General features: G+C 35.9%; 1 protein-coding gene across 11 annotated transcripts in view; it reads right to left on the bottom strand.

Moving 5' to 3' along the window:
- Nucleotides 1-22,225, bottom strand: part of MARK1 (microtubule affinity regulating kinase 1) — a 178,941-nt gene that overhangs the window by 79,150 nt on the left and 77,566 nt on the right. For all 11 annotated transcript variants that reach the window (XM_077157893.1, XM_077157890.1, XM_077157892.1 and 8 more), the window contains exons 2-5: nt 17,867-18,070; nt 16,637-16,690; nt 3,164-3,212; nt 1,980-2,045 (exon numbers count right to left, since the gene is read on the bottom strand). In XM_077157893.1, the coding sequence (XP_077014008.1) occupies nt 1,980-2,045; nt 3,164-3,212; nt 16,637-16,690; nt 17,867-18,070 (373 nt within the window). The remainder of the gene's footprint in view (nt 1-1,979; nt 2,046-3,163; nt 3,213-16,636; nt 16,691-17,866; nt 18,071-22,225) is intronic.

Genomic DNA, 22,225 nt, shown 5'->3' with positions numbered 1-22,225 from the left:
CGCTAGCGAACGAGAGTCTCTTCCCGGCAGAGACGCAGCTGTCTGATTCATCCCTCGTTCGTCCTAGATTTCTGGTATGCATGCCAGATTCAATTATAAAAACATCTAGAAATTTCTGAGGCCATGTATTAAGTGTTTTATTTTCCAGTGTTACCTTGTCATTTTTTAAGAGATTCAAAAAGGCAAGAAAATGTCCCTAGATCCTTCTACCATGGGATCATGCTGGGTTTTGCTGTCTTCCCGGGGTTGGTGGCCGAGGGTCCCAAGCTGAAGAAAACCCACCACCCAGAACGGAACTGAAGGCGGGAGCAGCTGGTTGGGCTGAGTCCCAGGCCTGCCCCGTCCGCACTCTGCCCACGGCCTCTGACCAGGCCACTGAGGGCCACAGGGAGGAGCCCTGGTGCCCCGCAGTCTCCAGCGGAGCCCCCTTCACCAGGACCCGTGGAGAGTCGCCGGGTCACCATCCTCATCCCAACATGTCCACATGGCCGGCCTGGGGCCTTCGTGAGAACAGACGGGAGCCCAGCAGCTTTTACAGTCTGCAGGTTCTCGCACTGAAGTGCACCCAGCCCCTTTCCCAAAAAACAAGTCACTATACTGAAAATATACTCAAGGAGCCTGTGCTGACCAAATTATTACAGAATCTAACTAAAGAATAGAAACAAAAAGGGAAAAAATTCATCATGTGGTAAATGTATTTCATTAGTTATATCACAAGCCTAAATTTTATCCAAATTTACATGGCTGTATTAACATAATTAAAAAAATTTTATAATAATACACATTAATGACAAAGGATTTTAAGTTAAATAAAAAACTACACTGAAATATTTTCAGGATGAAAAAGCTTTATAAAAAACCAAATCTACCAAAACAGTCGATCTGTACAGACAACTGAAAAAGCAATTAACATATTTAATATTTGTAACAAAAATTTGTAGTCAGAAACAATATAAAATATATAGTTCAGATGCTACAGATGAGAATAAATTCTCTTTATTCCATTTTATATAAAATCTTAGTCAGCATAAAAATCTATAAACTTTGTTAGCTAAAAAGGGCTCAACATTAAGTTCAACACTGTGTTACTAACGATTAGCAAAAAGTTAAGTTAAAATATTCGGCCAGCCTCCCTCTTCTTCAATTGTCTAAATTCTCTGAGCTCTTAAAATCCACCTTTAAATATCATTGTTTACTTATTAAATGATTTAACTCCAGACCCTCTGAATTCATTCCTGAGAAAGTTGAGTTCTGCGCCCACCAGAACAGCAGTACTGAGCTGACATCCCTCTTTCCCATTCGAGGGAAAGCGCAGTATAAGAAAGTGATCTTCTATTATATATTTTAATAATATTCCAAAATCATTTAATTTTGGCACTATGGTAGTCAAAATAAACATTAGAGTCTACTGAAAATGCAAGCTACAATTCTATCAAGTCAGTCTTGTAACTATTAAAATTACATAAATCAATACTTATTTAAATTGAAACATTTTCTAAATTATCTTGAAAATTTATGAAAATGGATAATCTGTCATATATGAGTAATCAGGGAAAGAAACATTTGACCTAGAAATTCTTTTACTTTAAGTTTTATTAAATACATTCCATATTTAATATCTTCTTTGTAATAATAAACAGCTTCTAATCATAATATTACAATATATTATTATATCTAATCATAATATTACAATATATTATTATAAAATTTAGATAAGAGAATTAAAATATTCATAGGTCACAAGGAAAATTAAGAGTTTCAGAAGATGCCTCTAAATAATATGAATTAAGCAAAGATTTCAATAATAAAATTTAGCATTAAGAGGTCTTGAAAATAAACACTGAATTTTCCTTATAATTTAAAGCATTTTAATAAAAATTCATTAGCAATAATAAAAACATCAATGTTATAAAGCACATCGAGGCACTGATAATTCTATGTCACATCAAAGATAACTTTTTAAACCACATCATCCTTACCACCACTGGCATATTCCATGACTAAATAGAGGGTCTTCTCTGTTTCAATAACTTCAAACAATTTTACTGAAAAAGATATTAGAGAAATAATTTTATAAATGCTAGCATAACTGTCATGTGCTTTAAGAAAATTTAAGGTAACACTAAACCAGTAGAAAATTTACTAAAAATATTTAAATAAAATCCAAAATTTAACAATTCTCTCAAGGGTTATTACTCCTAGAGGAAAACTACTTCCCACTAAGTGATTTGGAACCAACTGCTGGGTCAAAAAAGAGTTACGTTTCTGGGCGAAAAAAAACATTTCTTTTTCTAATTAGAATAAGGCAATTAAAATGTGAGTCTCAAAATCAGAATAATAAAAGAAAATTTTAACTGAAGCTTAAAAGACACCATGTTAAAATGAACCTATCATAAAATGTCAAATAATCTATAATACAGAAAACAAAAATAAAAATAAATATTTCAACATTTATGTAATACAACAAAAGTTAATACTTAAAACCTAAATTTTCAAAATTGTGTGGTTGAGGCTATTCACCACAAAGAGTTAATATCTCTGATAAAGAGAAGATTGTGAAATGTGTGAGAAACCAGTATTCAAAAAATAAACAGATTAAGAAAAGGTTTGTTTTTCACTTCTTAAAATTAAATGACTTTAAATAATAATACATCTGATCAATAAATTCATTTGTAAAGATAGGGATAAATTCAGAACCTCCTGAAATAAACTCATTAAAATTGAAATCAACTCTTCTTATTTTCTTTAAAATGCAAATTAGTTCTTTTGCCTATAAATTATGATCAAACTCAAATTCTTATCAAATTAACTGATTTCATTTTTTGTAAATACTTAAAGGCAAGCAATCTCTAGAGAGATGTAGTAAGGAAATACAAAAAGCATGTTTGTATGTATTAACTTTAACTCCAAGTCATGTCTACTATTTTAGTATAAAGCAGCAGATAGCAGGAGAGTAGAAAACAGCAATTTGTAGTCATTAATTTACTTCTTTCTAATCTAGTTTCATCCAAAGTATCACTTTCTCAGGTTATCCCTCAGATTTTCATTTTTCTTCTGTTTATATTAAACCTTTAAAATTGCATCTTATTGTAATTTATCTTTTCAAGCATCCTCATATTAAGGAAAATGTATCAGCTATTAAATACATGTAAAAATTTCATACCTATGTTAGGATGATTCAATATCTTCATTATTCGTACTTCTCGAAACAACTGTTAAAGAGAATAGGTAAATATAATTCTGTTAAAAAAGGAATACTTGAGTAGAGTCAACTGAACCGTCCATTTAAAGAAATTCATATGATTCTAAGACCCTCCATGAACCTGGCAATGAACTGGGAAACAAGAGATTTGCTTCTCTGTTTTTCAGTTTTTATTCTGCACAGAAAGTGATACAACCTAGAACGAGACATAGTTTCCAAGGGAATTTTTACTCTTAACCAAATTTTCCTTATAGTTGCAAAATCCTACAGTTCTGTGAGTGAGTTAATATGCTATACACAATAAAATTTATGCTTTATTCGACTACTCTTCATTCCTAGGGACAAAAGTAAAGCAATGAGAGTGAAGGAGAGCAATCCTTCACACCGTCTTTATCCACAGACAACCCTCCCTGGGCGTCCAACTGTCTGAAGTCATCTGTGCTGGTTGGTCAGATACTTCATGAAAACTCAAAAGACAGAAATCTATAGTTAAATAAAACTTAAGGAAAGAAACTATTTTCATGTAGTATTTTTAGGGAGACTAGAGGAATACTATTAAGGCACAAAAATGTAATTACCACTTTACAGAAAACCAAAACAAAATGACAAATCACATGAATCATAAATATTATTTCCCCTCCCTTTCATTTTAGTTTTTGAACAATATATGGTCCAATTTCCAAAAGTATGATTTGGCTTTTATTGTCTTTTTCTATTGTCTTGGAGCATATGTTAGACTAAAAATCAAATAACTTGTCTTAGAAAATAGAAAAGCCAAAAATTGGTAATATTCTTATTAGAATAAAATTTAAAGTTAATGTGCAATCAATCTGAGTTACTTTTAGCTCTAAAATAAACAGTAAGTAAAATATAGGGAAACCATAAATCACATTTATGGGAATAAATACCACTGTATTTTTAATTTTTGTTACATTTTTATATCTTTAGCTTTATTTTTCTTAGTCTACCACTGTATTTTATTGTAATCTCATCTGTCCTAGTTTTCACTAGCTTCACAAATATCATAGTAGTATGAGTTTACTCTTTCTCAAAAAGCCATATATTTTAATGAGAAAGGCAATCATCTTGAAAATTTTTCCACTGAGAGGAAAAAAAGTCACTACACCTTAAGGACTACCATTTTTATAACAAGTTCGTTAAAGCTGTGTTAAAATGTACAGCCACATGCTAAAAGTACAAAAACTGACATCATCAAATATAGCAAGGCTGCAGAGAGTTAAGAACTCTCGTCGTTGCTGATGGGCAGGCAAAATAGGATGGCCACTCTAGAAGGCAGTCTGCAGTGTCTTTCCAAGCTAAACACAGTCTTACAACATCATCCAGCAATCAATATTACATTACATTCAAGATCTTATAAGTATTATTGTTCTTCAGATTAGAAGATGATACAACCACCGATGATATTAATTCTCAAGGATGTAAGAGCAAATGACACTTTCGGTTTGGATAGTGGGGCACACGCGTCTACAGATGTATTAGGATTACTGCATCACTCTACTACTCCCACTCTGTTACTGCCCTTTGAGTTATAAGCCTCTTTTACTTATGATTTTGCTGACTGGAGCTTCTGACAAAGGGAGGCAACCTCTACCTCAGGACCCTCTTAAGAGTTTCGACTGTCACCTTCGAAACACGGCAACCAGGTGCAGTCTTTTTTTAAAAGGAGCTTTGTTGAAACTGAACCCCTAACTCATTAAGGGACAGCTGCATTCACAGACCACACTGCCTTACCAAGAGGGGTGAGCCAGAAGGTGGAGGTGGGAGCAGCATCAGAAGTCTTCTTGAGCCTTTTTTTCTTTTAATTTCAAACTTTAAAAATTTTTTGTTTTGCGTGTGGAAAATACCATATATACAAGAAAGCAATAAATTTCAAAGCAGACTGCAACAATTAGTTGTAGAACAGATTTCAGAGTTTGGTATGGGTTACAATTCCAATTTTAGGTTTTTACTTCTAGCTGCTCTAAGATACTGGAGACTAAAAGAAATATCATTATAATGATTCAGCAATCATACTCATTTATTAAACCCCACATTGTCTGTATGACTCACCAGCACCTTTGATCTTTCCCCCACTCTGTAGGGGTTTTTGGGCTATACATACCATTCTAACTTTTTCATGTTGAAAGGGGCTGTTTATAATATGGGATGGGGGATGGAACTAGTTGGTGTTCTGGAGAGGCTGGCTCCTCTGCATTTCAGGACTTATCTGTCCAGGGACCCATCTGGAGGTTTCTGGAAAGTTACCCTAGTATGTGGTAGGTAACTTTGTAAATGAGCTATTTTTTGAGGAGGCTGTTGCAATGCTCACCAATGCCAGATGTCTGGAGACAGTATGGAGTGTGGACTGTCCAACAAAGTCCTTGGCTATCCATCTGTTTTGGTTCCAGCCATCCTAGGAGGGATCCTCTCTAGGAGGAGGGACTCCATAGGAGGGCCTCACCAGTAACAGTCAGAGATCATATACCCGATTTCTTCCTCAGGTTTCTAAGGGACGGTGAGAGACCTGGTCTGAGGCAGACAGCCCTAGCTCAGAAGAAAGTGTGCCCAGGCAGTGCTAGGAGTCCAGGTGAGAGTAGCCGGAGTGAGGACTGAGAAACCCACCCACCCTAGGGTACTGGGGATGCTGCCCTGCCCCGAGCCCTGTGGAGGATTCTGTTCTAGTGGGTGGTCCCCCAGAACTCATCATCTGTTCCAGTGGGTGGTCTCCCAGAACTCATCCTCTGTTCCAGTGGGTGGTCCCCCAGAACTCACTCAGAGCTTTTCTGTTGCTCCTGACACCACCTTGGGGCTCCTCCCTGTTTACTTCACGTTGCCCTTTAGACCAGGGTCCTCGCCTCTCTGAGAACTGCACAGATGAACTGCAGGGCACCTCCTCAGGTGACCACTGCCCAGGTACTCCCTGGGTGGACACAGAAGGGGTGTGACTCTGTGGGTTAGATTTTCAGAAGATGACTTTCAGTTTTCCATCTTTTGTGTTTCGTGTTATGGCACAGGAGCAGATAAAATTTACATATAACTGTGAAATCACAACTGACAAATCTAATGATCCTAGGTTTTGAGGCAACCAAAGAAGGTTCTTCCCCAAACTCAAATATTATGAAAGACTTGTAATAACATTCATAAAATTATTTCAAAAGTATTGAGTAACAAAATTAGCAGTTTAAACATTAAAAAAATCATTTTATAAGAAAAATGCATAATTTATAAGTAAGGTAATTTTAAAAATACTGAACTTTATTTTAAAAAATACGGATTTTGCCCTTGAATTTCTACCCCACACCCAGAGATTATAAAAGAATAAACACAAATAGCCTTTAGTTTGGTTTTGCTCTACTATCTAGATTTTAAAGTTTCTGAACTTGTTATATGAGCAGCATTATTACAAGTCTCACAAGCTGCAATCAAGGTATTGGCAGGTACTTTCTCATCTAGGGGCTCAGCTAGGGAGACTCTACTTTCAGCTCACCCAGATATCATTTGATTTATTTGTATTATCACCATTATGTGTCTCTTACAAAAATAGTCCGTGGTACCAGTCTTGCTCTCGTGCACTCACAAATAAATTACTTCTGCTTTCTCCACCTGTTCTGGTTTTCTTATAAAAATGTTATTTATCAGTTAAGTTGGCTGAAATAACTACAATATCACAACTCACAAGCATTTTGGTACAATATGAATCTTTATAACTGGCCCCCCCTTAACCAACCTGCCAGATGAGCTGTTCTCTGCAAAACATACTGAGTTACACCTCTGCTCCCCTAACGTTCACACCCAGCTGTGACAAGGAGAAAGGCAAAAACAACAAGAAAGAACACGAATATGTATGTGGGTTGGATGTGTGTTGGCTGAAACTGAGAGGCAACTGTGGAAAGACAAAGAATGGCTGCTGCTGGAAGGAGTGATTAGGATGCTTTAAAGCAGTTTTATGACTAAGGATCATAAAATGCCAGAATCCTGCCCTATCAATTATCTCTCCCCCCAAAGAAACAGAAACATTTAACTGTCAGCTGGATTGGGGCACTAAACTTCCAAATTTAAAGAGTTCTGGCAAATTGAGCAGAAGCACCTGGCTTCAGCAAAGGTCTATAATGTCTGTTCCTCACATGACACTTTCACCGCTCCCTAAAACTCTTATTTTCCAACTGGCTGCACAGAAAAAAAGAGACTGGAGTTAATGTCAGAGTCTTCTGCACCAGTTGTATGTGTCAAAAGGAGCAGGGAGAGGAAGAGAGAGAGAGGCACATTATGTATGTTACTTTTTAAAACTCAGAGCTGACCCCTACCAACAAGGATGCCAATCTCATTAGTGCTCACCTTTCCTTAGGAAAGGAGGGAAAGCTGTGTGCGTGGATGGGGGGAGGGGTCACAGCAGAGCTATATTTAGTTGTTGACCCTGAGATGGAGAATAATTGTTATAAAAATCAACTACTATATGTGTCATATGCTCCAGGTATGGGTAAGAAAAACAGAGCTCTCTGCAAGAATATTAAATAGCCCCATACAACTATTTGAGTTTCTGATTCTAATTTTTAGCTCTTTTCTTTCTCATTTACAAGTTGTGATGTTTTAATGTGTCTATCATATCTAAATCTAGCAAGAGAGCTCTGAATTCATTAACCCCTCGTGGGCTGGAAATTAAGACAGAGTTTATTAAAATAGAGTGGTCAGAGACATAGTACTGAGTGGGAGCTTGAGATAGATTTCTACGATGTAAAAGCAGGGACTTCCCTGTTTGGACTTAGTGGCAGCTATTCTGTTATTCAGAGGCCCTTATTGTTTCCTTCTTGGTCCTTGATCTTGTTCCAGATAACCGAACTTAATAAACAATCCTCAAGTCTATAAGAGATATTTACCTTTCAATACATCCTTCCTGATTTGGGTTTAGGTTGAGATGGGTCAACGTCCATTAGCATCATCAATACTTGCCTAAATGACATTTTCCTTGTCTTTGCACTACTACTCCTTGTTCCTTCCTACTTCTTCCATCCTTCATGCCTATTACTCTGTTCTGATGGTGGGGACATGTGACACACTCAGAACTAACCAACTGGCCATAGATTCGACATTCCGCATTAATTTCCCAAATCATCAACAGCAGTCAGTCAATGCATGTAGTCTTCTCTGTGTCAACCTTACACTGCACTTGGTTTTATCTACGTCACAGGTCTTCTCTGCTTGCTTGATGCTGAGGCAAACAGAGGACAACTCAGAGGCCATGAAGAGCCTGGTGAAGGCAGTGGTCAAGCTTCTGTGCCTTCACTACAATCTGTGTCTAACTTTCTACCTGCATCTTCAACAGCAGTTTATTGGCTTATTCATTTGAAGTGCGGACACTGCTTTACCCTGTAGGTGATATTCAATTCCAAGAGATTGCTAGGTCCTCATCTAGGCTCTATCAGAAGTTACATTTATTGAGGGATTATATATATACTATTTGGCTGTATTACAGAGAGTGACAGATTAAACTTTCAAACTTTTACTTTCTAGGATCCTCTTGTTGCTCCTTTTCCAAGCCTTCAGATATCTTATTAGGAAGTCAAATTTTTCACAAAACTATTGCTAGTAACACTACAACAACTTAGGTCAACTTCTTGATTTTCCCATAAAATAGTAGTGGCTCTAGAGAAAGAGATCTGAATATAATTAAACAAATATATTTTAGATAATTTCTCATTTTAAAAAATGGTTGTTTGGTTCAGTGGTAGAATGTTCACCTTCCCCACAGGAGGCCGGGTTCAATTCCTCAACCATGCAACCAAAATAAAAGGTTGATCAGCATTATTTTCTAAACTTGACAACTTCTAGTCAAATATTCATTGCAAAATAGGAGTAGGAAATACTCTAAATGACAGACTGTCCCACTATTCCAAAGTTCTGTCATCACAGACAGACTGCAAGGTTCTTATTTCTACACTGATACCAATTTATATTGCTTGAGTCTCTACTAACGTCTTGCACGATTATGGGGATAAAGTTGTTACTCAATAATTGTAATTGAATGAGGTATCAAGTCAAATAATTCCAGAGGGAAGATGTAAACATCAAAATAGAATAAATTTGAAAATATGAACAACCTAGCTAGCAGTCATGGAAATTAAAATTAAAACTAGATACAATTTCACATCCATAAGATTGGCCAAAATAAAGAGACGTGAGGTATGATGATATAAAATGTTGACAAAAATATGGAACAACAGCAAATCTCGTGGTGTTGGCAGAAGTGTATACAGGCAAAACTGCTTTGAAAAGCACTTTGATATTATCTATTAAAGTTGGAGATACATATGCTCTTCAATCCAACACTTCCACATGGACAGCTATATCCTCTATACATCTGTTCAAAAAGATATACAAGATAATGGTCATTGTAGCATTGTCTGCAACAGCAAAAACAAACTAAAATACGACACCAGGAAAAATCTAAATATCCATCAATAGGAGAATGGATAAGTTGCAATATGTTCGTTAGGGAGAACGGACCAACTGGTAAAATTACAGAACAAAATAAAGCAACAGCAGTGAAAATAAATGAACTGGAGTTATATATACTAACCAAAAAACTATAAAACAATTTTAAATGAAAAAAGCAAGTTGAAAAAGGACAGAAAGTTTTAAATTGAATCACACAGTATTTTATGGATAAAGATTAAAAAAGAAAATAATAAATGGGAATGAGAAAGATCAAATTCAGGACAGAAGTTACTTCAACGTAAGAAAAGACAGGAAACCAAGAAATGGTATATGTGGGCTTCACTGTATCTGTAATATTTTATTTTAACATAAGAGATTAGAAATGAAACATTTTAGTACAATAAAGAAATATCATGGAAAAGCAACTATTTTGGGGATAGAAAGACATTTTGAAGTTTCCATCCAAAAATTACAAATAGAAAAGTTTACCATGTCAACAAACTGCAAATGCCCAGCTTAGAAAAAGAGAGGAGTATGATTCTTAAAATAACGAAATAAGATAACAGGACTTTAAATAATTCCAGATGGTTAGTCTAAAATTCACAGGTGATTAAAGATTACCAGCCTCTTTCATTTTCCTTAAGAGAAAAATTTTCCAATTCTATTCCAGAAAATCCTAAGAAGTTTCTTGGGAATGTCAACAACTGATGTATACTTTACAGCCATAAAAACAAGAGATTAAAACTGAGGTTTTAAAAATTGGAAGAAGAATACAGACACCAAAAATGAACAAACAAAAACTACTATGCAAACGAAAAGGAACAAAAACTAAAGCACATATATCTACAAAGAACCCTTGGTTAAGTGAAAGAACAAAGAAAAAGCAAAGGAAGACTTGTTCCTACTTCGAGTTTTTATGTAGGTGACAAGTAAATCATGATTATAAAATGATTCTCTCCAAACTGGTGCTCATTTTAAAACATTTACTAAATAAATGAACCATACAGTTATTATGCCTCAAACTTCATATATCACAGGGCTTAATTCATTAATTCAACCACACTTTTATGTAACATTTCTCAAGATTTATCACAATTTTAAAAACTAGAATCTCTAAAGTGATGAAAAATCATACCAACAGCAATAACTTAAGGTTATCAAAAGAAGAAATTATGCTGTTTGCAACTGTTCACTAAGCTATTCATTGAACTTATTTTTTGAGTGCCTGCTACATGCCAGCCATTGGGCTAAATACAGCGAACAAAAACGGATGCTTACTGCCCTCACGGAGCTTACAGCCCAGTGGAGGTGGAAGGCTAGAAAGGAGATCCATCTCTATAAGCTTTTTGGGGAAAAACAGGAAAGGTTTCTCTGAAGAAGTGACTCTGAGGTGGAACATGTTAGTATGGGTAAGAATTAAGGGAAGAGGAGGAGATATGCCTTTGACAGAGGGTGGGGTATGAAACGCTAAAGTTCGCTGGTTGGAAGAAAGAGGATGAAAGGAGCAGACAAAACCACTGAAGCTGGAGGAAGGGGGAATGGGGAGGGTGGGGAGAAATGTAAGGGGCTGATAGTCTATGAGGTGGAAGAGGAAAATAGGGCTTATATACACATTAATATGTTTGATATTTAGACTAAAAACAGTGGAGTGCCATCTAAAAGTTTAAACAGAGGGATAGCATAAGTAAAGCTGTATTTTGCATCCTTAATGCCCTTTAAAAAATTCTGTGTGTGTGTGTGTGTGTGTGTGTTGTGTAGAGATGCAACGTGGGTGTAGACAATCAGTTAGAAAACTACTGGGGTATTCCAAGTCAGAGATAACAGTAGCTTCATCGAGAGTGGTCATGATGGAAAAAGAGAAAGGTAGACATCCTCAAGAAATGTAAAAAACAAAAGCCTCAAGATGGATTAGATGGTGAGAGTGAGGAAGGAGGAGGAATCAGGGATGAGTCCGAGGTTTCTGGCTTGCACAAGTGGAGGACAGGCCCTTCACGAAGAGAGGACACTGGGCGAGAACTCGGGGTGCAGGACATCTCGTTTAACTCCTGAAACACAGTTTGGTCTTCTCAGAAAATGTGGTTCTCCTATCCTCAGCCACTGAAACTCTTGATATTAATATTATTGGTATCATGTTGGGAAAAATAAAACTTGTTTTAACACCTTTTCCCTCAAAATCCATCATCTTTCCGCGTGAAAGTTCTACTTCCCACCAATTCTTCCCAGTGCACGCTAAAGAGAAATCGCCCAGTAGCCATGATATGATTATAATCCCCATGTCCAGTATTTCCTTCAATCCAAATTAAGATCAGAGACCTGCTGCTGACCACTAATTTCATGAGAATGAAACAGTGAGTGTTCTGGGCGTATCTGCAAGGCGGTATCATTCCTTACAGAACACAACAAACCAAAAAATGCCCTAGTGGTGTTTCATTATAACTGATTCAGACAACATTTCCTATCCACAACCCATCTCACAAAATACTAACTTACTTCATCATTTAGGTTTTCAATGACACATAAGAACTGGGTAGGACTCTTCCTTCATAGATGCATGCACATGTGACAAGAGCTGCTTGAAAGAAATAGTTAGTAGAAAAGTGGTTTAGCTCAAGAGTAAAGTGAAATATGCTGTAAAGCATGCATATTAGAATAACTAATATTTCAACAGGAGATATCTAGAGACAATTCTTAAGAAATATTACCAAAGAGAGATCTGCCTTCTCCTTGATCAAAATACTTGCGAATAATTTTGTGACTGATTTTACAAGTTTGGTAATTTGATAAAAGATTTTTTTTCTTTATTAATTAAAAAAAATTAACAACAAACAAAACAATAAAATCATTCCATTCTACATATATAATCAGCAATTCTTAATATCATCACATAGTTGCATATTCATCATTTCTTAGAACATTTGCATCGATTTAGAAAAAGAAACAAAAAGACAACAGAAAAAGAAATAAAATAATAGAGAAAAAAAATTATACATACCATACCCCTTACCCCTCACTTTCACTTACCACTAGCATTTCAAACTAAATTTATTTTAACATTTATTCACCCTACTATTTATTTTTATTCCATATGTTCTACTCTTCTGTTGATATAGTAGCTAAAAGGAGCATCAGACACAAGGTTTTCACATTCACAGAGTCTCATTGTGAAAGCTATATCATTGTTCAATTGTCATCAAGAAACATGGCTACTGGAACACAGCTCTACATTTTCAGGCAGTTCCCTCCAGCCTCTCCACTACATCTTGAACAACAAAGTGATATCTACTTAATGCGCAAGAATAACCTCCAAGAAGATAACCTCTCAACTCTGTTTGGGATCTCTCAGCCATTGACATTTCACTCTTTCCCCTTTTGGTGGAGAAGGTTCTCTCAATCCCTTCATGTTAATTGCCAGCTCATTCTAGGGTTTTTCTCAGTCCCTTGATGCTGAGTCTCAGCTCATTCTAGGATTTCTGTCCCACACTGCCAGGAAGGTCCACACCCCTGGGAGTCATGTCCCACGCAGAGAGGGGGAGGGTGGTGAGACTGCTCGTCATGTTGGCTGGAGGGAGAGGCCACATCTGAGCAACAAAAGAGGCTCTCTTGGGGTGACTCTTAGGCCTAAATTTTAAGTAGACTTGACCTATCCTTTGTGGGGTTAAGTTTCATATGAACAAACCCCAAGACTGGGGGCTCAGCCTGTAGCTTTGGTTGTCCACGCTGCTTGTGAGAATATCAAGAATTCGACTTGGGGAAGCTGAATTTCTCCCCACTCTCACCATTCCCCGAAGGGGGCTTGCAAATATGCATATAAGAACAACTAATATTTCAACAGGAGATATCTAGAGACAATTCTTAAGAAATATTACCAAAGAGAGATCTGCCTTCTCCTTGATCAAAATACTTGCGAATAATTTTGTGATTGATTTTACAAGTTTGGTGTGGTAATTTGATAAAAGATTTTTAATTTTGATTTTTGCTTCCATGGTTCTGTTCTCCTCTCTACTTTTAGTGGTCAAATTTATCAACATGATAAAGATTATTTTGCACATTTTCTGGAAAATTTAGTCTATCAGGGAGATCTCAAAGCTTTATCTTACAATTCACAAAAGTTTAAAAGGCTTCAGGTCACTGACAGCTCTTTATATAACACCAGGTACTAGTGATAAATGGATTATTAATTTTTGAGGTTAAATTTTATCCACTATCCTATTCATTATAGGTTTTACTATTTAGAAAATCACTTCTGAATCACTGGGTCATTTTTGTGAACTAGAAATATAATGCAAAACAGTAGAACAGAAAACACAAATTAATAAACAATACAAACGGTAAGCAGAGATAAACCCTACCTGACTGTGAACTGAAACAGACTGGTCAACAAAAAACAGACACTTTGTACAGCAATTAAAGTGTCAAAACCTGGTAGAGTTTCTGAGAAAAACATAATTTTACATTTCAAACTTGTGAACTATGACTGGAACAATACTGCTTCATTATTTTGGTTTTCCTCCAAAAGTACCAGGTGGCTTGGCAGATTCCCAAAGGTCACTGGTGTGGACCACCCTCCACACACCACCAAGATATCAGGTGCCATTCATGCTTTGAAGAGGAAGAAGTGTATAGGGCATCTACTTCAAACACTTTCAAATGACAAAAAGTTATTAAATAGGATTCCACTAATTCAAAATACGTAATACAAATAATATGAATATAACATGTGAACAACATCAAAGCCAAAAGGCTTAACAATTTCAAAGACCATTCTCTTTTAAGAACTTGATATTTCAAAGATTTGAATAGCTGTGGTATCAACATCGGATTACTTTTATCTATCACTGATGTTGGGCAAAGGCAAGCAATTTCCTATAAATATATTATACACATAAGAAGGAAAATGGAGGGAAATCAATTGAGATGAAAATCTAGAACAAAATTTAGCCCAAGATTGCTGAAGGTGAGATTCACTATGCATTAAGTGATTAAAATGAGCCCTTATTTCATGTAAATGTGCTATTCTCTGCCTTTTAACAAGCAGGCACCCGTAGGACATGGAGAGCAAGTTTCCCTATGTTTTATGACTTGACAGCCAATGCTAAGGAAAACAAACGGATTACTTTTCATTCCACTATTTATTGTTTGAATACAACTCACTGGGAGATGCTAGTCACATTTAATAAATGTTGAATATTCTATGATTCATGAGAACTAATCAAGCCCTGATCTGTTTTTAGAAAACTTATCAGAAGCCAATTTATGAATGTAGATGCAAATTATTTTTAAAAGAACAAAATCAACATTGTATATTGGCAAATTAGTGAATTAAAATTTTTCCTTTCCTTTTATTTTCACAGATTAAGGAAAGCAAAATTGCCATGATTCTTTATATGTCAGTTTCAAAAAGCAACACTGAGTCAGATTGGCACAATTTATAACAGAAATTACTTGTCATTCACCACTGCATTTTTTAGATAAATAAAGCAACAACCAGTTTCATAATCATATGTTTTAACAAGCACAGCGTTGTAGTTATTTGACATTCTTTGGCCCCACTTGGAAAGACAGAAAGAGGTCTCACTGCTGTATACCCACCTAGTACTACAGGCCTGGAGTAATTCTAAACGGCCACTTGAAATCACTCCATTTACTTGAAAAATCTACAGTTTAATCCCGAAAAAGTGGAAATGCTAAGTGGGTCATGGAAAGGGCCACTGGTACAGTTCTGCAGAAATGGTTCCCAGCAGGGGGTGCCAGATAATCTGCCTCAGGCTTTTAAAAGGGCATCCCTGGGTACTTCATCTGCCCAGGGAGGTGTCTACGACATGATTCGCTGAAGGACTGGTACTAGAAGGCATTGTCTCTCGGGGGTGATGCCAACAAGGTTTATTATCGCACACTCACATAAAGAACAGAGGCCAGCAAACAACTTGTATGTTCTCACTAATCAGAAATGTCAGTGCTAAGAAAAGTTATACTGGCAGTAAGTTTAAAAAGAATCTCAGTTAAGTACAAAGACAGATCTCTAAGTAGAAGCAGATAAACACAAATCTGAGTTAAAGTGGCACCAAGTTAAGTGGAAATGCAAATCCCTATTTTTTTGTAAATAAAGTCTTATAAGTTTAAGATTTTAAATGCTTGGGAAGTACGGTGAGGGGGAAGGGGATTTTGCCCCCCCCCTTTTTTGCATAATGCCTACATTAGCAAAGTCACCTCTCCACAATCTATAATTGATATAAATCCATAGGCCATCAACCCAAGTTTTTAATCTAATGTTGGCACAGCAGGCATGTTAAACACACCATTCTAACAGTTTCTTAAGACAAGACTATTCACAAATCCAAAGGTATTTATGTCACAATTACATATGTGACTATGATCCCACTATATTCTGACGAAAATTGCAATGCATATTTTTTCACTAAGTACTAATTTAGCATGTATGTCATAAACATTAAAATATCTGCTTCATTTTCAAAGTATTAAAATGTGCATTTGAGAAAGTTTTCCCATAAGTAATTACTGAAGCAACATGAAACAGCATTGGTTTACCAGGGCAATCCAAGTTTTCACTGCTTCCTTTTTTCTCCCTGTTCTATGTTTCCACCCCATGAAAAAAATGTTCATATCTTTTATTATAAGTTAGTTGAAAGACTAGTTCTTAGGAAGAAGAGTAAGTGAAGCAATAAAAGAAACACACCTTTGGACAATAGTACTTCAATTAGATTTTTCACTAAGTGGAATCCTGAATACTTCAAAATATTGGATACAAAATTTTATTCTACTCAATTATAAGTGACAGATTTCTTTCACATGATGCATGCATTTGAGTAGTATTTTTCAAACAACTACTTGATAAAATTATGTTTTATATGTATTTTCTTTATATGATTGGTGAAATGTAGTACTGTACCTAATAGGAAAACTAGGATAATTGAGATTACAGAATCATATATTAATAATAAACTCATATTCTAACTATTTATTACTATTAAAACAGTTAAGTACCTTTTGTAGACTGGTAGGATTGAGCTGAGTTTTGTCTATTATTTTGACAGCAACCTAAAAAAAAGAGAATCAAACTATATTTAAGAATATATATTTTAGGGAATTAAAACATATGAAGAAAATATTTGTTGTTTCATTCCAACTAGATATAATTTAGACATATTTGGTATTCAAACAATTGGGTGGTAAATTTGCTAATCTGGCAGCCTTGAAATATACTCTACTGACCAAAATCTTTAACCTATTTGATCCTAAATCAATAATACTAAGCCTTTGTAATTTCTTCCAAATTTCTCATTTTAAAGCAAAAATCACCTTGAATCTCAATATTTTAGTTATAAATTTGACAAGCAACAATTAACTGGGGGGGGGCTTATAAACTTGCAGTAAGGTAATCATTATATGAATAAAATGGTTCCATGAGTAGAGAGATCAGCCACCCAAGCTCGCTTACAGCAGACTGACAAAACAGATTTCAATGTTCTGTTCAGTTTCTGCCTAGTGTAGCTGGTATCTGAACACTCCAGGGTCAGAATGAACAGGGAGGGATATGGCAATATTTGGTATACAGCAAAGAGAAAACTTATTTTAAAAATATTTTATTATTGAGGTTTGAAAAATAATGTCGTAGATCCAGTAAACATTATGTAATTTAGAATGTTAGATGTTTATTTAAATAAAGTCTTTGACCTCAACACAGAGATATATACATAACACACATATACGCAAATAAAAAATTTTATTATATAAATGCACATAATTTAAAACATAGGATTTTAGAAGTCAAATTCTCTTATTAGCTAAGAAAAACACCTCTATAACAACATTTGTTCAGCATGGTCTCTAAACAAATATAAACTAGTAGATGACTCTGCATATTTACACCTAATTTATCTTGAGCAATAATTATTAAGAACTTCTCCTAGCCCTGTTCCTAGGGTTCATTAGCAATGGTAATCAGAAATGTTCTTCAGAAACCACATGAAAGGTAGAAGCCTAAGGAAGGCTCTTAGGCAGCACAACTAATTTCTAAGAGATCCTAATATAGGAGGATGATTCTTTCCTAGACGTTAAGAGGTCAGTTTTTATGCCATGAGATATGTACCACTTGCACATATGCCAGTGTTTACCATCCTGCAACGGTCACTGATTCTCCAACATATAAGAAAGCTTTTTAACAAGACTCTGGAGAGATCTAAGGAAACAGTAAAAGGCATCATGAAAACTTACCTCTCTACCAGTTAGAACATGTCTTGCCAATTTCACTTTGGCAAAATTTCCCTTCCCTATTGTTTTCTGTAAGCGGTAACTTCCAATGTGAGGCTGTTCGTCTGTGGCTGATGCAATGGAGTTTCTACACCGAGGGATGTTTTGTCTGCTACTTGATTTAGTAGGTTGGATGTGTGGTTCAGTGTATCCATCCACAGATGTATTCTAAGAAAAAGATTACAAGATTTCATTGTTAATTAAGTACATTATGGACAGGACAATTAAAAATATGAATAATTTCCATTAACAACTCATCTTCGGTGAAAACACACTGCACTGCATATTTTGAAAGTGTGAGCATTCTACTTACAATTTCTACTTGATTTCTGCTCTCTTTGTTGGAGGGAATATAGCTATTTAAAATGAAACATTCTACATTGATATAGACATGTTATTTTCATTACAAAAATAGAATTGGATGGACTAGGAGCCCTAGAAGTCAGGTCCTTTGTAGGAGTTAAAAAGGTTATTGTTTAACCTAAAGCTTGCAAACACAAGTCTGTAAGGAAATGCAGACTTGAGCTTTCAGGATCTGGAACTTCAGTAGAAGCTGAGATATGCAGATAAAGCACAATGAGGTGTGGAAGAGACTTGCTTAAGGGAAATCAACATCCTAGCGTCAAAAGTATTTACCTCCTTGAACTTGTTTTTGCATTGTTTAGCTTTTGCATGCAAACAACCTTGATCACCTTTCTTGCTAGTATATAATTTTGTACTTGGCTGAAAATAAACCTGTCTGAAGACTGATGTCTCCGGATCCCCTGATCCCAGTCTCTCTCTCGTTTTACTTTAACATTCCTTAGGGTCATAGCTGCGGCCAACAGTCCTTAATCCTTTAAGGTGTCCACCTGTTACGCTGAGGTCACCACGTAGGCCAGGAGGCCTCATTAACAGGTCACCAACACACAACTTCATGAGTGCAATTCTGAGTTTTCTTTAAACTAGTGCAGCATTCATCATACTCATTCTTCCCATTTGCTGGGCAAAAAGACTCATCCAGGTCACAAACCAACTTCAAATAAACTCCTAATCAACTCTTGCGCTAGCTCCTCACTCTCAAGGGAGAGTATGTCCACCCCTGCCCAGGTCCACAGCCTCCCCCTCCTCCTCCTCTGTCTCAGAGTCTCCACCTCGCCCACAGGTGCAGTGAAACAGCTGGTCCTGCTCACGGGCGTGCTCGGTACACGCCTAACCCAGTGCTTCTCTCACCAGATCTGACTCTTCTGACTCTTGTCCAGTCTTGCCTGCATTCTGACATATATGAAATTTCCAGCAGTTTTTGCAAAAAAATAAAATCACATATGATAAACATTTTTCTCTAATTGTCATCTTAGAAACAGCTGAAGATGAGTAGAAAAAAACTAGCAAAGGAAGGGAATATTTTATATCTGCAATGTAACTAATCAGATGTACACTGTCCTATCTCTATAAGCAAAAGCTTGTTTTAAAAAATTTGATCAAAAATTTCTTAATGACAACACCGAAGACTCCATCTACCACTGTTACGTAAAGCCTGATTTCAGCTTATTTTTCTATTTGTTCCTACTTTCTGAATTTTTGCAGTATTTTTTAAAACTTGACTCAGGATTAAATCCCTGATAGAGAATCCTCTACACTTGCAGTCTCTGGCCTCATTCTAAGTTAGACACCCTTCGATGTATTCTCATAACAACCTTTACTTCCACATATCACTGTATCCTTCACATTGTATATTTACTTGTCTGTCCCCACAACCCTATCATAAGCAATTTGAGGGCAGGGGGACTTCTTTTCATTTTAATATACTCACTATATTTCAGAGTGCCAGACACACAGGAAGGCTACATGACTCAATGGTTCTTGGACTGGCACCATCAGCATCAGCTAGGAACTTGTTAGAAATGTAAATACTCTGGTCCATTTCAAACCTACTAAATCAGAAACTCTGGGGTAGGGTCTAGCAATCTGTGTTTTAACAGTCCTCTAAGATATTCCAATGTATAACCAAGTTTGATTATTACTGCAATAAATAATTTAAGAAGGAGGTAAATACAAAGTTATTCATTAGCTCTTGGTGACTTTTCTATTATCTGGGCAAATAAGACTTTAATTATACTCAATTTCTAATGGTTAACAAATTGCTGTAACATCTGCCACAACTACTACTGACTTGCCCAACTTTCAAGATTTAATCTGAGTATCTCAACAGAGGTTTCAATGTCTTTTCATTAGGCAAAGTTGATTACCCTTCTCTTCTGTTGCTACATTTATATACAGTTTTAAAAATGTCCACAATGGTCCCCAGACCAGAGAAGTCCTGAAACGCAGAGGAACCAGCCTCTCCACAACACCAACCGGCTGCATCCCATATTACCGACAGCCCCTTCCAACATGAAAAGGTTAGATGGACATATCCCAAATACCCCCAAAGAGTGGGAGAAAGATCAAAGGTGATGGTAGAGTTATACAAAGAAGGCAGGGTTTAACAAGTGAGTATGATTGCTGAACCATTATATTAATACTTCTTTGTGTCTCCAGGATCTTAGAGCTGCTAAAAGTAAAAACCTAAAACTGTGGAATTGCAACCCATACCAAACTCTGAAATCTGTTCTACAACTAATTGCTGCAATGTGCTTTGAAATTGACTGCTTTTTTTATATGTGTTATTTTTCACAAAAAAGAAAAAAAGTCGATTGTGATAAATGCACAGCTATATGACGATACTGTGAACCACTGATTGTACACTTTAGATGATTACATGGTATGTGAATATATATCAATTAAAAAATTAAATAATTTTTTAAAAAAGGATCAAAGGAGAAGGTGGAGCTAGAAGAGAGAAGGTAGGGTTTAACAAAAGAGTATGATTCCTGAATCATTATACTGATATTTCTTTTAGTCTCTAGTGTCTTGGACCAGCCAGAAGGGAAAACCTAAAATTGTGGAACTGTAACCCATATCAAACTCTGAAATTTGCTCTATAACTAATTGTTGTGGTGTACTTTGAAATTCATTGCTTTTTTTGTATTTGTGTCATTCTTCACAGTAAAAAATAAATAAAAAATAATTTAAAAATGCCCACAATAGTACTATCACACATCTTCTAAGTATTAGTCCACAGTCTATTTTCACTATTTGGACTAAAGCTCCTAAAGTCCCATAGCTTAATAAAAAGTGTTAAACACAAAGTAAATACTCAATACATATGAACTAAATTGAAGGAATTTAGGTTACTCATGTTCCTGATAACCATTTAGAATGACTTCTGTGGAATGCCTCTTTGCTCTCCAGATTTTGGATGTCCATAATAGCAGCATGAATTAAAATACTTGACTTATAACCCAATTTCCAATGATGGGGTTGCAGAGTACATCCTGTCTTCTATAACCTTTGCCACGTAACTTTCCAGTGCCCTCCCAATGAGGGTGAGGCATACTTCCCCACTCTCTGGGTTCAGTCTTGTAGTTTGCTTTGATCAACAGAATGAGTTGGAAACCACAGTTTGCAAGTTCATCTTAGTCTTCAAGAGGCTTTTGTGTGTTTCAATTTGCTGTCTTAAACTTCTGCCATCACCATGAGAAGGATCAGGCTGATCCCGGGAAGGGGATGAGAAATACACGGAACAGAGCCACTCCCAGCTAAGCCCAGATTAATTCATCTGACTGCCAACTGACTTTCTGACTCATAAAAAAAAAGCAATGGTTGTTTTAAGCCACGGTTTGTTGGGATGATTTGTTACAAGGCAATGTTTGCTGATTCATGAAGCTGTCATTACTATTATATTAAGAGGAAAACACAGGAGAAAGATAGGTAAACATTTATAAGCAACTAGGGGATTGCTATCAGACATAGTGAAATGCCAGTAAAGTCTACAAAGAAAAAAGAGAGCTATGTAATGAAAACCCTAAACAGAAATACTTGCTTATATGTTTCCCGTATCTATTTCGCAGTTCCGGCACAGAAGTCATTCTAAATGGGAATTGGGAGCATGAGTAACCTAAATTCTTTCAATTTAGTTCATATGTATTGAGTATTTACTTTGTGTTTAACATTTTATTAAGCTATGGGGCTTTAGGGGCTTTAGTCCAAATAGTGAAAATAGACAATGGACTAATACTTAGAAGATGGTGTGATAGTACTATTGTGGGCATTTTAAAAATTATTTTTTATTTATTTTTTACTGTGAAGAATGACACATATACAAAAAAAAGCAATGAATTTCAAAGTACACCACAACAATTAGTTATAGAGCAGATTTCAGAGTTTGGTATGGGTTACAGTTTTTATTTATTGTTTATTGTGAAGAACGACACATATACAAAAAAAGCAATTAATTTGAAA

This window comes from Tamandua tetradactyla, chromosome 4 (assembly GCF_023851605.1).
Source record: "Tamandua tetradactyla isolate mTamTet1 chromosome 4, mTamTet1.pri, whole genome shotgun sequence".
NCBI lineage: Eukaryota > Metazoa > Chordata > Mammalia > Pilosa > Myrmecophagidae > Tamandua > Tamandua tetradactyla.
Note: the sequence above shows the minus strand (reverse complement) of the source record. Positions and strands in the feature narration are given on the sequence as shown.